The sequence below is a fragment of the Coturnix japonica genome, chromosome 2 (genome assembly GCF_054131305.1).
Source record: "Coturnix japonica strain WE chromosome 2, WE-NBRP24, whole genome shotgun sequence".
Classification (NCBI taxonomy): domain Eukaryota; kingdom Metazoa; phylum Chordata; class Aves; order Galliformes; family Phasianidae; genus Coturnix; species Coturnix japonica.
In genome coordinates, this window is record NC_140664.1 from 123,608,972 (window position 1) to 123,626,449 (window position 17,478).

At 39.4% G+C, this 17,478-nt stretch overlaps 1 protein-coding gene across 5 annotated transcripts in view; it reads left to right on the forward strand.

Moving 5' to 3' along the window:
- The first annotated feature begins 6,956 nt into the window (after positions 1–6,956).
- The window catches only part of ARMC3 (armadillo repeat containing 3), a 54,964-nt gene continuing 44,442 nt past the window's right edge, over positions 6,957–17,478 (forward strand). Inside the window, exons 1-3 of one of the 5 annotated variants that reach the window (XM_015853330.3) lie at positions 6,963–7,098; positions 7,557–7,716; positions 13,203–13,251. In XM_015853330.3, the coding sequence (XP_015708816.2) occupies positions 13,204–13,251 (48 nt within the window). In that variant the 5' untranslated portion in view covers positions 6,963–7,098; positions 7,557–7,716; position 13,203. Of the gene's footprint in view, positions 7,099–7,556; positions 7,717–13,202; positions 13,252–17,478 lie in introns of all 5 variants that reach the window. The other 4 variants (XM_015853333.3, XR_014943102.1, XM_085538715.1 and 1 more) reach the window with 4 other exon arrangements.

Below are 17,478 nucleotides of genomic sequence, written 5' to 3' on the forward strand. Positions count from 1 at the left end.
AAGGGCAATTGTCACTATCCCTGAGTAATGACCATAACAACAGGTGCTAAAACATACAATACAACTATATAGTGCCAGCCAATTTCTGGAGTGGCAGAAAGTTCAATAACCAAGTGAAACCCTTTATAAGCCAGAGCGCCTCATTAGCACAATGAAAGGGACCAATAAAAATCGGTAGAGATCTTGTTTGCAATGCCCAGAGGCCTGCAGTGTGAACAAGCTTTCTGTTTTCCCATCTCTCTATGCTATAGCTAATGCAGGAGCTGCCAAGTAGGAGAATAAGCTAAAATTCTCTACAGCCTTGAAATTGTTACAGTTTTTTTCCTTGTCTTCTTTGCCAACGAGATTCCTGCCTTACCAAGTACAGCGTATAATTATTCCGATTTCCACTCGTGAAGATGCACACCTTTTCTTATCTAACCTGCCTGTCATATCTCGTTACAGCTTACAGAAATCTGAAATACGTTCTTCTGATAAACTGACGGAATAACAACAGAAATATGTACAGTTAATAGTTGCGATGGGGTTTCCACATTATTCTGAGAAAGACCGAAATGAGTATTATAAATAGCACTGTAAGTGTAATTTATACCAAAAGTACAAACCCTGCCAGCTGATTCAGTTTACTAACAATCCTGAAATATTATCAGGTATTAATTGCTAATAAGCGTGATTCATTATGACTTACTGCGTGCTGATTTACTGCTCTCAGTAGTGAAGCAAGCAAACAGAAATTGGCAAGGAGCAGTTGTGAAAATTAAAAATATTTTGAGTTATCTCTAGGCCTGCCAAACACGAATTAATGCTTCTTGTGGAGCATGTCAGTACTTGTGCTGATACTCAGCACTGTGTCATGCGGAGCCTTTCTTTTTTTCCCCTCTAAATTTACAAACACTTCACACAGGAGAATAAAGGAGCTCTATTGTAACATTGTGCCGCAGAGCGCAGCCAGCTGGAGATATGAAGTGGAATCAAGCTGTCATTTGGGGAAATGCTGCATCCAGATTTGTTAGGTCCAGTCAGAGACCTGAAGGGATATTTAGTGGAATATTCTCCTGTATAATTGCTAATGACTTCAATGGTAAATTCAAGAGGTCTGAGAACGGGAAGCATAAGCCCCAGAGAATGATTTTTTGTTTGAAAGGCACATTAGCTTTAATCCCAAGCATATGTCCCTGCCTCCTGCATGAATACGGGAAAATCCAACAGAATAAGCAATACCATCCTTTGATTTATTTCTCTGACTGCTTGCGCTTCAGCTTTGTCATCGAGTGATCCATTTCAGCCTCATCTGGGCACCTCGCATCTCTTTCATTCTGCTGTTTCTCAAGGCAGTTCTTGCCGCCGCTGCCTCCCTAGTAATGCACAAAGGGATTTGGGCATGAACATCCAATGACAAAGGCCTCTGAAAATTACACAACTAATGTTTTAGAATTGTTTGGTCTGGTTGGCAGCTTGCAGCACCACGCCACACAGAATCGGTGGGCTGAGATCAAAGATGGGCACCTGCGAGCAGAATCCTCTATTATCCTTTCACTGTCAACAGTAATTGTTGCTAACTATACGAGTTTGTTTAATACTAACACAGCCCAAGAGACCGTATTCAGAGCTGATGGAAATAGATCCGCTTCTGCTGAAGTCAGCTCTGCTAATCTATACCAAGTGAGGATCTGATACAAGGAGAGAAACAGTTAACCCACTGCTTAACCTTATGAGCTGTGTGAACTAAGTCTGTCTCAGAACTTTGCCTGATAAAGAAAAAAAAGATGTTTCTTTGTCTAACTTTAACTGAGAAGCTATTAAGCATGCACTCGGATATCAGTAGTCTAGTATATGTACAATAGGACTTCAAATGATAAAAGGTTGGAAGGCCAGCAAGAAGCCAGCCATCGCTTTCTAAATGCTTTTCCAAACTGGGTTAACTCTGCAAGAATCAAAGCTCCTCCCCACCTAAATTCAACACACAACTCCAATCAATCAGCAAGCAGCAAAACAACAGATCTAGTGTATAGATTTAAATGTTTAAAATGTTAATAAACACAAATTCAGCACATCTCCAAGTCAGATGCAGTGGGAGCCATTGCCCTAAGTATGGAATGAAAGCAACAGAAAAACCCATCTATAGTCTAAAAACATTGCTCAATACCATTACCCTGCGCATTGGAAACTGCACCCTCAAGCTGCTGTCCAAGGGTCTGTCCCTGTTTGGAAAGTTTTTACTGTATCAGCCATCAATGAACCACGTAATGCAACAGAACATGAGTTATTACTATTCTGGACAACCGTGATTCTGCAAAACCACACAGCACTTAGCCCTGTTCTGACCTAAGCACAGCAAAATATGGCCCTGGGCACCCTGCTCTGGGTGGCCCTGCTTGAGGAGGGGTTGGACCAGATGGACCCAGAGGCCCCTTCCAGCCTCAGCCATTCGGGGATTTAGTGAAGTTTCTACTCAGCACTAGGCAAGTACCGAATGTGTACTTTTACTAAAGTCAGAGGGAGCACAAGATCCAAGAACCTCTAACTTAACATAGAAAGCAGAAGACAAAGGCCAGCTGTGTTGCACAGTGTGTTATTCAACACTCTACACACAGCTCTGTAACATCCAGTGCAGATGCCCTACAAACAGTCCTGAACACACTTTGCCAAACACCCCAAACTGGGCTGAAGACCAATTTTTTAATATCCAGAAATAGGAAACGTTTTGGTAGGCTGACAGCAAGCCAAGATAATTTCCAATACAACTGATGCCAAAACAATAATTGGATAGTAATAAAGCCAGGAAAGAGGATGGAAATTAAGGAGTTCCAGCTAAAACACGAGCCTCAGTGCCATGCAGTTTCTGGGTCACTGTCCCGAAGCACAGCTGGATTCACCTCTTGTGCTCATCTTTCACTTTGCCTGGCTTTTAGAGGAGCAAAAAGGCAAGAGCTCGGCTGGTTTACATCTATATGCAAGCTGTGAATTACATTATTCCGACAATAAGGCCTGGCACCACCAACAGCCTTTGGAGACAGCAGTGCTGGCATGCTTCAAGCTACCCATGGGTTCATTAAGCTGCTGGCCAGGAAGATGCTGGATTCTCATCTCTAAGTCTGAGTCTGGCAAAACCTCTCCACAAGTGTTTACTTTAAGGTCAGGAGGGAGGGTGTGGGAATAAACAGATGCTCTGATTTCTTACAAAAATTCCCCTGGTGATGAAGGGGTAAGAAAGAAAACCAGTGTGAAGGTACTTCATTATCTCCAGATATGTTTGTCTGACTTGAAAACAGTTCAGAAATAACAGGATGCTTACACACTCTCACAGCTAAACACTAGAAAGCACAATGGAGGTATCCCAGCTAAATTTAGGGAACGTGATAAATAACATTTTGTAGCAATATATTAACTGTTAATTTTAATAACTTTTAATAACTTTTCATCTCTGAGGCAGTTTTCTAAACCAAGAGGTTATTTTCAGTTATAAAAAATAACAGCTTTCATTGAAGCTGTGTCTTTTTCAGCAAATATTATCTATATGACTTTTGTTTGCATAACTACAAACTTAGAGATGTCTGTTGTCGCTTTCCGGATCTCCGAACTCAGAAGAAAAATCTCTTTAGGGAAACCTTCTTGTCTCTTTCTTACCTATTTTGCCTCAACTTTTTTCAGCAAAAGGAAAATAGAAGTGTAATTGTGTACCCTGTACTGTGTTCAGAGCTGAGAAAGTGATGTAAATTACAGAGTAGATCAATGAAGAGGAACGAAAGAAAAAGGAAAAAACTGCTCATTTTCCCCTCCAAACAAGAAACAAAGGGAGGAATACAAAAGAAGTAAAACATCCAAATGATGAGCAAGAAATGAGAATTCTAAATCTATAATTAAAAGAGCAGACTTTAACCAAGAGAAATGTATGTTTTGAATAATATAGCAGTGAAACAACTTAAAAATATTCATTAAACTATCTTCTATATTTAGCAAGTTTAGTCGTCTTCAAAGCCAAAACAAGGACAGAGTTGTCATTCCTTTGGCAAGGCTTAGCAGGAACAGTGCTGCTATAAGAATGGAAATAAAACAGCATCATTTGTCCTGAGGACGCTACAGAGTGGTCGATTTTTGAAGGCTGAAGTTGCAAATTGAAACGTAGGCAAAACAATCTCCATACAAGCTCCATCTCAAGAAACGTTTGGATGTTGTGTTGATGAATATGATTTAATTGGGAAGTATTGGTAATGGTTGGATTAGATGATCTTCTAGGTCTTTTCCAACCTTGATAATTCTGTGATTCTGTGATATTAAAGCACAATCTCATCAGCACAAGGCTCTGAGAACATCTGATTTCAAACTTAATATGTCCAGGATGACACTTAATAATATTCCAAAGAACCAATTCAGTTTAGCCTTAAAAAGGATGCACATCTTGGGAAAGCAAGAAATGCTTTAAATACATTTGCTGACATGCTATGAAAATACGTAGCCAGAAGTGTCTGTTGTGTTAGATATACAATGACAAAGGTGATTCCTTCAGTCATCCCTTCCTTCAGTCAATCCTTACACTTACCCTTTAACAGCTCTGACAATACACACAGTTTTCAAATAGCACCTTCAGCAACAAACACAGGTCTTTATTTTCATCTATGTTAGCTAACCTACTTGTTTTTTTAAAACCACAATTACAATAGCAAGGTAATTTAAAACACAGTCTCATTTTCTTAAGATACACGTGTCCTAAGAAACAAGCATCACATCCTGATTCACCAGATACCACTTCGGGATACCCTGCATTGCTTATATGTTTCAGCAGCAGTACCTGGGGATGTAAATAAACTTCAGCACTTGTTAGGATAGGGGCTTCAGAAGTGTCACCTCTTACAGGCAGAAATTCAAATGCAGAAATACTGATGTATTTATTTTCTTTCCCAAAGAGGTCAATTTACACTGATATCGGGTATTTTAATGTTGAAGTAAAACACCAAACTGAAATGCAAAGTAGATATGCTGTAAACTCGTTACTTTAAAAGCCAGCTGCTTCTTGTCAAAAAAGGAAAGTTCCTTTTAGCTGCCTTCTGAGACTGATATAAAACAAGTTACATGACAAGGTTTTTTTGTACCATATGTTATCAGGTATTTCTTAAGGCATAAATTATGACTGATTCTTTATTTATTTTCTTTTTAATGGAAAAGAAGAATTATTCCAGCCAGGCAATCCAGCTAACAGTAATTCCACTTCTGATGGCTCAGGAAATGAGGAACGACTCCCCCAGCAGTGATTTCAGTAACACCATGAAGATCATTTGAAACACCTCAACATGTAAATTTCCAGCCCTTACATTCAACAAATACTTTGATTTTGCAGCAGCTCATGTGCTTAAACCCTTATGAAATCAAAGATATTCCAAATGTTGTTTCATAATATTCTTTCAAATGTGTTTTTAATCCACACTTGATTTATTTTTGCAAAAACCTTAATTTAATCAAATTGATAGGGCATTTGGCCCCGTTCCTTCATAGGGAAGTGTACAAATTCTATAGTGGCTTTGTCATAAGCTAAATCGTCAGAAGAAATTTCATTAAAACGTGTAGTTATAAAGTCCTTATTCACTCTATTAGATACTTAGTCTCTAGAAAGCTCTTTCATTTCATAATCTCCCAACTTCAATGCAGTTTGTATTATTCTGTTTTGTGTATATTTTTGTGCTAATAGAAGTCGTATTTCAATAAAATATTTCTGTCACTTGTGAACATTTTTCAGAGTTATAAATTCTCGTGGCATTTTGTAACGATCCTCATTAGTCCCCTTCCTTTGCTTCCTCATTAGTATGTTGTTACTTAATGACACCCTTGGACTATTTTCACAAAATTAAATTAACATTATACATACAAAGCATAATAAAAAAATCCTGCATTTGTGTGGCTGTCACCGTGCTTGACTACCTCTACCCATGGCAAACAGATAAAGGCAGAAGAGATAATCTCTGCTAAATGCATTCCCGCACTATAATAACACCCCATTTATTTAGACTATGGAGTAGGTAAGTGAGCACAGTGTGCTCATAGAGTTTAACTTCCAGCCACATGACCAAATAGAAAAGGATGCTGGGCTGAGGAACACGGAAGTCATCCCTTCAAATCTCAAATCTCAAATCTTGCCCGGCGTGGAGTCAAAATGCCACAGAAGCACACAGACCTGGAGGTGCTTCTGGATGCTGAAGTCACGGCAGAAGTAACATCAGGGCAAGAGAAAAGCATGCTTATCGCTCTCCAGGTCATCTGCTGTCGTCCTTGCTCCTTACTGCCTGTATGCTGGTCTACTTCACCACATAGCTGCAGATTCATAATGTTTGTGAGATGGTCTTTAAGCTTTAAGTAACCGAACATGTTCTTCTGAGGCTGCCTCAAAACAGCGACCATGGGTCTCATTACCACATCCCTCTTCCTTCACGTGAACTCTTCATTAACAAATACTGTTTATTTGACCGTTCACACAGAAATAAAGATGCAACTAAGTGGGGAGACTGGCTGTGTCAGATAGAATTCTGATGATAAAAACTACCACCACTGAAGACAAGGAGAAGCCAAGGTCATGGAGACCATTTTGTTTCCACTGAGCTCATCCCAGATAGCAACTAAGCATCCCACAGCCACTTGCTGAGCACCAGTGGGATGGGAGAATCGGAAAAGCAAGAGGAAGAAAGAAGTTGTGGGTGCAGATCTAGAAAGATCAATAAGTGAAGGAAGAAAACTCAAAAATCAATGCAAAAACCAATCATTCACCGCCTCTCAGAAGGAGACCAGCCAGTTTGCAGGCCAATTTCAGGCAGAAATCGTGCAGCTCGGTGTGATTACTTCAAAAAAAGAATGATATTCGCCCGTTTCCATTTGCTGCCCGCCGACAATGTGGAGAGGTCGAGCGGGAAGACGACAAGTGCCATCCCGCCATCAGGCGGCTGTCCCGCCTTCCCTCCCGCCGCACTGCGCATGCGCCGCAGCCGTCTCCTAACAACGGGGAAACAGCGGCGCGATCGCCCCCGGGCGGTGCGAGGGGCCGGGGAGCCCGAGGGCGGGCGGGAGGAGAGACGGGAAGTGGCCCGTTAAAGGCTTGGGAGCCTTCAGCTGCAAGTAAGCAGAAATAACGCGTCTGTGGAAGCAGCGGTGAGAGGCTTAAAGTCGGAACCGCAACAGGGAGGTTTCGGCCCGACCGCTGAGGGCGCCGTTGGGGGCGGCAGTGTGGTTCGTGCCCGCCCCGCTGAGCTGCAGCCGGGAGCCGTCAGAAACCACGGGACAGGGTTTAATAACTCCAAACCTTGGGTTATTTTTTAGCTTGAGAGCAGAGGTTAAAGTTTCCTTCAGCCACAGCCTAAACTGGCAGCTCCTGATCCTGGAAGGAAAGTGGGCACCGTACAAGGTTTATAGTGAAGCTGTAGGGCTTGTGTAGCTATGGAGAATTCCTCTGAAGCAGTAACATAACGAGATCAGAAATAACATGGATAATAAAGGAGAGGGAGGAAAAAAAGTAGAATAAAACTTCACATACAGAAGATTGACCCTAAATCTCACCCTGTTTAATGATGCTACAGAGGTATGGGATGGATCTGCAGGCAGGAGCTCTTAAGACCCAGCGTGGGTTTGGTCACAGTGGAGCATCGCCTGTGTGAGAGGACTCCTATAACCTCACTGCTGATTGGAATGACCATCTTTGTAACACTGTCAATGCTGTATTACCTTAGCCAGTGGAAGGTAAGCACAGCTGCTGTCCACTATTTGTTGGCTATGAGCAAGCCATCCTTCTCACTTTTGCTGATGGAAATACCAACATGTTTGGGACTTCTAGAACTGCTGCCATTTTCTGATTATCTCATGTACTGCTGCTATGGTGAATGCCAAGACAGGCCTCTGAATCCTTACAGCTCCCACTGCTGTCTGCAAACCTACTGCATGTACTTCTATCTTACCCTGTAATAGACCCATTTTTTTTTACCCCACAGACACCCAAGGTTAGGCTGGATGGGGCTCTGAGCACCTGATCCAGTGTGGGTCCCTGTTCATTGCAGGGGAGTTGGGCTGGATGACCTTTAAGTTGGCCTTTCCAACTCAAATGATTCTATGAAAAGACTTGCGAAGATGTGGATAATAAAGAATTGGGTGTTTTAGAGGACCTTAGAAGAGCTCTTTAGCCTGACCAAATGAAGGTTGAATAGAGTTATCTTCAAATGTATTTTGTTAGTACTGTATATAAATGGTATAGTATGTTGTATGAGTGGAATATAGGCAATATATGATGTGTAGTAAAAACATTTAGGGCTATATAAGATGTATAGGATATAGTAAATATATACTGTGTGGTATAAATATTTAGTAATCTACTAAAATATTTTGTCATGTGCTAGGAAAGAAAGAAGTTGACAAAAGCTTGAACACAACATGGATACACAGATACACAGTAAGCTATACTTTAAAAAAGAACACACAAAAAATCTGTAGTTGCTGAGCAATAACTTGAGCAGCAGCTTTTCACTGAGAGGAGTGGGAACAAAATACACACTGTTTTTTTAAGTTATAGCATTGGACTTATCTGGTGGGATTAATGTGATGTGATACATGTGGCAGGCAGGATTGAATCCAATCATTTAGATTGCCACTTTCAGCTCTATAATGTCCCTGTGAAACTGGTAGAGGGAGACATTTGTTTTAAGACATATGTATTGGTACAGCTGCTTAAAATCTTGAGTGTATTTAATTTTTACTTATTTTAAAGATATATTTCTTCCTAAGCCTCTTTGGCTTCTATATGAGGAATATCCGGCTATCATTGTTCAGAGAATGGGAACCTCTCTCTTTCTCTCTCTCTCTCTTTTTTTAGATTAAGTCAATTTTTCTTAGGCAGTTCCTCATGGGATGAGGGATTTCACTGAGTCTCAGTGAGACATTTAAAATCACACACATAATTTCTAAAAAAAATCTCCTTTATTCGAGTTGTCACAGCTTGGATTCTCCAAGGAGAGACCCCGGGTTTGATATTACTTAATATCTTCATTATAACTTGGAAATGAGCAATAACGTGGAGAAATCACAAATTTCTACTGAGATAAGATCGTTTCTGTTAATTAAGGTGATTGTTAGCAATATCTGCAGCTATTCTGCAGGTAGGTGAGCTGGTAACGCTACGACAGATGAAATTAGTTGTTTACACATGGAATGTAATTTACACAGGCAGGAATATTTGGAACAACACACTTTTCAGTAGTGAACCTGAATTAACTACAATCTGTTGAGGGAATGACCTGTTTACCACATGTGGATGGCTTAGCGAAAATCTTCACTGAGGAAATTGGGTAATAATTAATCCTCAAAAAAGGCATAATGTGACCGTAATAAATCAGTGGTGTTCTAGAATTGATGGTGGTATTCCAGATTAGGTTAATCATATCTGAGAAAGATTTAACAGTCACAGAGGGGCTCTGGGATAAGAAACATATACATCTGGAAAAGCAATATGGAAAAAATAATTAAGACAGCTTAGAAAGGCGATAAATCAGAATGTACAGGGAACCATAAAAGAAAGTAGAGAGGATCAAGGCAGGGCATCTTTTAACTAAATTTGTAGTACAAGAATGTGGGGATGTTGTATTGAATTGAGTAACACATTTAAACTGTTTATGTGTTTTTTAAATCTAAGGACTAGTTGCTTATGAAATACACTTGACATTTGGACCCGGGCCATAGAATGAAGAGCAGAGGGTTTAAATGTTGATGTGGTCACTAAAAATAGGGACTGTTGTTAGAAAGAGCGTAGCAACTTGTTGTCTAAACCTTTTTACTTTGGGGAAATAAAACCCCATAACGGATGGAGGAGATCTGACTTTTGGGATTATTCCATGCGTTTATCAGATATATCACAAGGAAGCAGTATACTGATCTACCATGGAAAACTTCTTACCAGTGTATTTGGTTTTGAGTCCAGTCAGTTGCTTTGTGATTTGCTATCCTGTTTGTTAATTCCTGTTACTTCATTATATGCACATTCATGCACTGCATCTTGCACTGCACAAATTGATAATGAATTGTGCCACTTAGAATCACACAACAGGAGGGAAATATTCCTTAGTGCACCTCTTAACAAGCAGCTAAGCTTCAGGAAACTGCAGGTGTGGTGCTTGGGCAATACAAAACCAGGCAGTACTGTTCGTCAGACTGATGGGCTTGGGATGTTTCTTCAGTTCTTTTTCTTTCCTCTGGCTGAGAGGAATTGACTTGAGAGGTTTGACTTAATAAAATAATCTGACCTCTACTTGTATGCAGCAGGACTTGGACCGTGTCATTGTGTACCTCATAGACTAAAGGAAGTATTTAGAGGATTTCAATATTTTGATCAGTACAACCACTGTAAGACTTTTCTCATATTTCCAAGTGTGATCTGTTATAAAACAAATCTTTTGTTAATTACTTTTTATTGATACTAATCAACTATCCATCATCTGGTGATTAAAGTAACCCAGCACTTTCTGTGCATGCTCACTGGTGAACAAGGGTATTGATGAAAAACAAGTCGAGGTTCCAGTGATGTTCTGGCATGTGGATTCATGTGGAGAAACGGTGAAATATACATCTGACTCGTTTTAATTGTCAGCCGTGTAAGTGCCAATATATGAGCCAGCAGCTCAAGGCTCCATTTTTGATCAGAGGATAAAATGGTCGTTTTTGTAGGTGTGATTCACCTGACCAGTTTTAGACACTTACTTTAGGATGATCTGCCCTAACAGCTATTGGACAGACTGGCTAGATCTCCATCTGTTATAAAGGAGAGTGACTAACTTGAGTACTGACGCCTAATTTAGTTCTGGTCCTGCAGAAAAGGTGATGACCCTTCTGAAATTTGGAGTGAAACGGGACACAGAGAGAGTTTGGGGGACTGTCATTTTGGAAGGAAGATGCAGTTAGACCTAATGTCTGCTTTACTGGATGCGAGACGGCATCTGGTCGCATCACTGCACTGAGGAGCAGCGTAAAGCAGGGTCATTTATCTAGCGCTGAAACCAGCGCATTCCAGGTGAAGAGCAGGAAGTAGCACTGAATGATGGCTCTGTAGGCTGCTCAGCTATGGCCACATCTGTTTAGTCAAAGGCCTTTAGTACCTCTAGCTCTATGTGATTTAAACAATCAGCCCTTTCATCTCAAGACAGAAGTAGAAAAACTACACTCCTAGCAACTTATGGAATATAAAGTACAAAACATTACTCAAATAAGAATATTATTTATGTTTCATAAAGACTTAATTAACTACATTTAATCACTTGTGAATAGATTTGTAGTTTTTAAAGCATTTTCAGGTAACATAAACCCAACATTTAATCACGTTAAAAATATAAATCCCACTAAAAATTTGTCTAAATTAAAAATCTTCAGAATAATAAACTGAGTCAGCAATACGCATTCTATACGCAGCTAGAGAGAGAAGTTGACTTATGGACCAGTAACCTTTAAATATGTGTATTCAGTCCAGAAGATGCAGTTCTAATGGTTAATATATTCCAGAATACTACTGCATGTGTCATAGCGGTCATTCTCTCTCTAAGGGCAGAACACAAAGAATTGTATGGGGACCAACCAAGTGCAACAACAGTTGTTGGCAGAGTGCACTGAAATCCAGCACAGTAACTGTAGGAAAGAAATAACCTGAAAGGCGTAACCTATGGTCATGTAATTATCCAGTTCCCTGTGCTTGTTGCTGCATATGATGCTGCCTTTTCAGTATTACCAAGGAACCAAATGTTTCTGAACATGGGGGACAACACACAAATTCCTTGAAAATATCCTTGGAAGTTGGATGCACTTGGAAAGCATGAAGAAACACTGCTAACAGCTTTGGTTATTCACAGTGTTAGAATACGTACAGGATTTGAAACTGAGAACATTAGTTGCACAACAGTTTCTCTTATATGTTAATCGGTCTCTAGCCAAAACTGCGGTTTTGAAACACTGAATGCTTCTATGTCTGGGTGTTCGTACTTGTGCATGTATATGTGACCTGCCTATGAAGTTTTAAACTTCATATCAGTTTTTAGGATGTGCTTATCAGCTGGATTCACTACTGCTGTGCTGTAGCTTATTTGGGATGCCAGTAGCACTACCTGGAAAAGTTCAGAGTACTCCAGAAGAGCTACAAAGTTTTAGCAACCACAATAAGCAATAGCCCTGACTTTTGTAATCAGCCAAGCTGCATATCTCATTGCACTGGGTAATGATCTTGTGTTGCACCACAAGAAGCTGTTGGGCTAGGCCTGGCTATGGGTGATAGTGTGCTTTCCCCTTGAGAACTACCAAGGAGTTTTAAGGGATATTAAGAGCATTTTTACACAGTGTTAAAACAAGCCTAAGTTTGGCATAACTTGGGCTATATTCTCTGCATTGTTAGTGATAGAGGGTCATGTTGTACTTCACTTTTTGCCTGTAGCTTAACTGGAAGCCTCTCAGACGAGGCTTTGCAAGCCATGTGAAATTAGGTCCACGTGGGGTTATTAAATCCATACGCTTCAGAAGCTGCTATTAGATGCAGCTGAGAAGGTCTTCCAGGTTCACTTGCACATGTGCTAGTACAAAAAAAGCAGAAGACAGAACCTGGTGTAATGTCTTTAAATAAAAAAAAATTAAAAAATAAAAAAATCCTTGAAAATAGTTTTGTGCAAAACTGTTTCTTTGCACCCACAGACCTGATTTTTATCTTCTGTTAAATATGGACAGAGAAATTGAGTTGAATTTGAAATACTTTTGCTAGGTAGAACTCATTTGTTCATTCTACAGCTGTACGGAATGTTTGCCAACATATAATGTACAGGCAAACATAGGGAAATAGCCTGTTCTTGTGTGATTTATAGATGCAGTCAAAACTGAATTACAAAAGTGCATGTCTTGTTTATTTGTACCACGTGACACCCTGAGCCTGGGATGTCTTGTATTTTCCCTTTTAGGTGCTTTTTGATTGAGACATTTTACCAAGTGTGTTAGAAAGTTTGTTGTGTTGCACAAATGGAATGTTACTGTTTGAAGGAATATCCTTCTGTACAGGAATTACAGTGTCAGTGAATTCTTCCACTTGTTTAGATGGGTCAAACAAATGCATAGGTCGGTCTTAGAAGTTTCCCTAAAGCGCTGGTGAACTGGTTCATGAGACAGGAGGGGGTTTGTTTGTCTGTTTTTATTTTTCATTTATGTGTTTTTGTTTTTAGAATGGGTAAAAAAGTGAAGAAGGAAGTAGAGCCTCCACCCAAGGATGTGGTAAGTTTATAAACTACAACATGCTATAAAATAAACCTTGCACAATTATAGGCCCAGATCTACCATCCTTATGTAGTTCCTTACTCTCTGAGCTTGCCCACATTATTCTAAAAATGTCTTTTAAAGATAATTCTGTTTCTGCTTTTTTTGGACAGCGTACAAGCCAGACTGACTGGGCATGTGTAGTTCTTTGAGGAGACTGTTGTCTTTGGCAGGCTGTGCAAGTAGTAATGTATGAAACAATCCAGGCTTCTTTTTATTGGAGGAGTGGTATTAGTTTTCCATTTGTAAAAATCAAAAGGAGAAGGTGGGAGGGACCTGAAATCTGCTTCTCTTTTGAACTGTGGAAACATTCCCAAGGATGAAAGAGTTAAAAGCTTAAATAAATCTGCAGGGTTGTTTGTTTTTTGTTTGTTTGCTTGTTTAACTGAATACAAGAGTTTTACAGATATTTTGAATACTTGTAGAATATGTTCTGGATCTTTTGCAAAGGTATATGGTCTCTAGGAGTAGGTTTTTTATTGTGTTTTGGTTTGGTTTTTTTTGTATCATTGAAAAGTGCCACAGTAAGAAGTGCTTAGAGTTGAAGCCAAATATGGAATAATGATGATATATGACTTTTTTTCTTTTTTTTTTTTTTCCCCAAAAAACTGGAAATTAAAGATCAGACAATGGCTAATGAACACGTTCTGAGGGTTTCTCTGAAGTTGCAAAGTACAGGGAGACCCAAGTAGAGGTAGAAATTGAAAGTACAGAAGTTATAAGTCCTAGTGGCTTATTCAGAAAGAAATATAAGATATGAGATGAAACACTGAACAAACAAATCACAGATTCAGTACCAGATAATGAGTTACTTAATGGAGAATCGTATGTTCCCAGACAGAGCACAGGAATAAAGGCAAAGCTCAGTACATGTGGTTTGGTTTTGTTCTGTTTGGTTTTAAACAAAACAAGACAAAAAAGGTTGAGAGTAACGGAACTAGAAGAGCTTTTTCAGACATCATAGCAAAGTTGATCAGCAAAAGCTACATCATGGTGTCAGTGCTATTTAACCATAAATAATTTTATCCAAGACAATAAAAGCAGCCATTATAGTTGAATTCAAATGTCTGAAGCTGTGATGTCACTGAGGTTTAGCAGTTGTCTGATCCTACACAACTGTTCTGTGGAAAGTTTAATATTACAAATGTACTTCATAAGATCCAGTCAATTATAAATGCTTACAAATGGAGAGTTGAGTTAAAACTTTAACACGAGGGGGTAAACTGACCTAACACTAACCCAAAAAACAAGGACACAGAAAGAAGATACATGTGGCTAAGGCTAAGTAAAACAGACTTGATAATTAAAACTAGATATATTTACAGTCTAGTAAAAAATGGAAAGGCATAATAATGTATTTATGGTCTACAGATATGCTACCACCTTCAAAAATAGTAAAAAGAGACTACTTTGGTAATTATCTAGAAAATCAATAGAAGCAGGACCGTAGCTCCTGTATTCAGAAGCCACCATTTAGAGTTTCTGAAGAGCAGAATGGTACAGCCTTCTGCCTACTGCGGTCAGCTGTGAATAATGTTAGGAAAGATAAAACAATTGAAAAAAAAAAAGAAGTAAACTTACAATAAAAGTTTAGAAAAACATTAAAAAGGAAAGCAGTAGAAAGAGTGAACTCCAGATGGCATCTGTGGTTTTCGGCTTAGACCCTTACTCTTACTGTACTTCAGGGTAACGTATCTCTTCTAGCAGTCCTGTCAGGAGAAGACAACTGAATGTTGCATAGCAAAACAGTATTATAAATGTGAATATAGATCCTTGATTGGTTTTTACTATCAGCCAAGAAATTCTTCAAGCTATGAGAATATTGTTGACACCAGTCATGTCAAATCAAATTTCAAACCTTTAAATTTCACCTGGATATTTTATCCTATTTTATGATGTTGGCCCACAGTGTCAGAGTGGATGTTAGTGGTATGGCAGTAGAGGTTGAATCTTCCTGCCAATATGCTGTTACATTTTGTTGCCATTTGACAGATGGCAGCACAGGGACAGTCTGGCAAAATGACATCTGATGTGGTAATGTTGGTGAAGCAAAGGTGTGGAATTGAATTCCTCCATGTGGAGAAAATTGTACCCACTGACATTCACTGACTCTCGCTGAACATTTATGGAGGCTGGAGGGTGAATGTGAGCACAGTGAGTCGGTGGGTGCTGTGTTTCAGCAGTGGTGACAGTGACATGAAATACAAGCCATGTTCTGGATGACCGTGCAGATGTTTACAAGCACAGCATGTGGACTCTTGTTTACTGCTGGCAATTATACATAGCTAATGGTGGTGTCTGTGTTGAAAAATAGTGTTTTGTAGCTGAATTTTTTTTAATCAAGTGGTGTTATTGTGCTCTTTGTATCTGATGTAGTTTCCGTGAAAATAAATAGGAAGCATTGCTTTCAGAGCAACCTATGTAGGTGGTATCTTAAGTTTGTTCTACACAATCCTGCTATTTGTTCATCAGTTGGGGCCCTTGTGTTAACAGAAAGCCTAGAGTTGCCACTAGAGAAAATACTGCGTCGTTATCCCTAAAAGAACAATGTAGCAATCTGGGTATTTTTGAAAATAGCTTCACTTGTGACACTGATGTTAAAAATCAAAGTATGGAGGAACGGAAGTGATACTGTCAGCTCTAGACAGGAACACATTTTGAGGAATCAGTAATTAATTTTACTTGATTTGAGTAAGGCTTTCAACACCATCTTTCATAACATCCCCATAGACAAACTGATGAAGCATGGACAAGATAAACAGACAGTGATGTGAATTAAAAACTGGCTGAGCTGCTGAACTCAGAGGGTTGTGATCAGCAACATGAAACCCAGCTGGAGGCCAGTCACTACTGTTGTGCCTCAGAGGTTAACCTCTTCATTAGTGACTTGAGTGACAGGACACAGTGCATTTGCAGCAAGTTTACAGACAATATGAAATTGCTGGGAGTGACTGATGCACCAATTGTTGTGCTGCCATTCAAAGGGACCTCAAGAGACAAGAGAAACAGAGAAAATGAGAATTTCGGTAAGTTCATTAGAGGGAGGTGCAAAGTAGTAACCAGTACAGACTGGGTGAGGACCAGCTGCAAAGCAGCTTTGGTGGGAAGTAAGTTGACCATGCTCTAGTAATGTGCACTTGTGGTAAAGAAGGCCAGTAATACTGTAGGGTGCACTAGAAAACATTGCCATGGTGAGATGTGACTGCTGTCTTTACTTTGGTGAGATCAAATCTGGAGTGCCATGTCCAGTTCTGGCTTCATCTGGTCCAACAGTCACATGGACTCACTAGAACAAATGGTTGAATCACCATCCCTGGATGTGTTTAAGAGCCGTTTGGATGTGGTGCTCAGGGATATGATTTAGCAGAGGGTTGTTAGTGTTAGGGTACTATGGTTAGGCTGCAGTTGGACTTGATGATCTTCAAGGTCTTTTCCAACCTGGGTAATTCTATGATTCTATGAAATCTGGCAAAGGGCCACAGAGGGCTTGAAGTGTTTGTCACCATCTCTTTTACTAATGGATGATGTTCATTTAGTCCCAAAAGAGCTTTTAAAATGATATTTTAGAAAAATAGCATGATTAAACAATAGAATAAAAGGAGATGATACGTCTTTCAAAAGGTGGGATCAGTCCAAAAGTGAGTCTAATAGGAAGGTGCCTCTTAGATTTTTCAGAGAGTAGGATTGAATCTAATACTTACATAAATGTATAGATGTAAGACCAATTTGACTCTGCCTGTATGCAATACTGCAATTAGAGCCTAGGAGTTATCAATGAACTGTAGTTTATACGATAAAGAAAATGGAGCTACATAGTAGTATTTTCATTATTAGATCAATGTAAATAAACAACTGAGATTTAAAACTCTTACTTATATTTCATTTCTTATTAACCTTCATCTGAGATCAATCTTTGAGTTTAATTTATGTTTCCCTGAAATAATGGCATCCTTTAATAAAAATTAAAGTTTCACACTATCACAAAGTGTTTGGCCAGACTTGGCCCTGCTGTTGCCAATGAATTTTCTACAGGGTTGGATTTAACTTTGCCTCTTGATATATCACTTTTCATTCAGAGCCTAATGTAATTAAAATGTCTGCAATTGCCTGGGAGAGCTATTAGGAATCCATTTTGAATTGTAATGTAGAAAATAAGTATTGTAACTTATTCTTTTATTATTTATA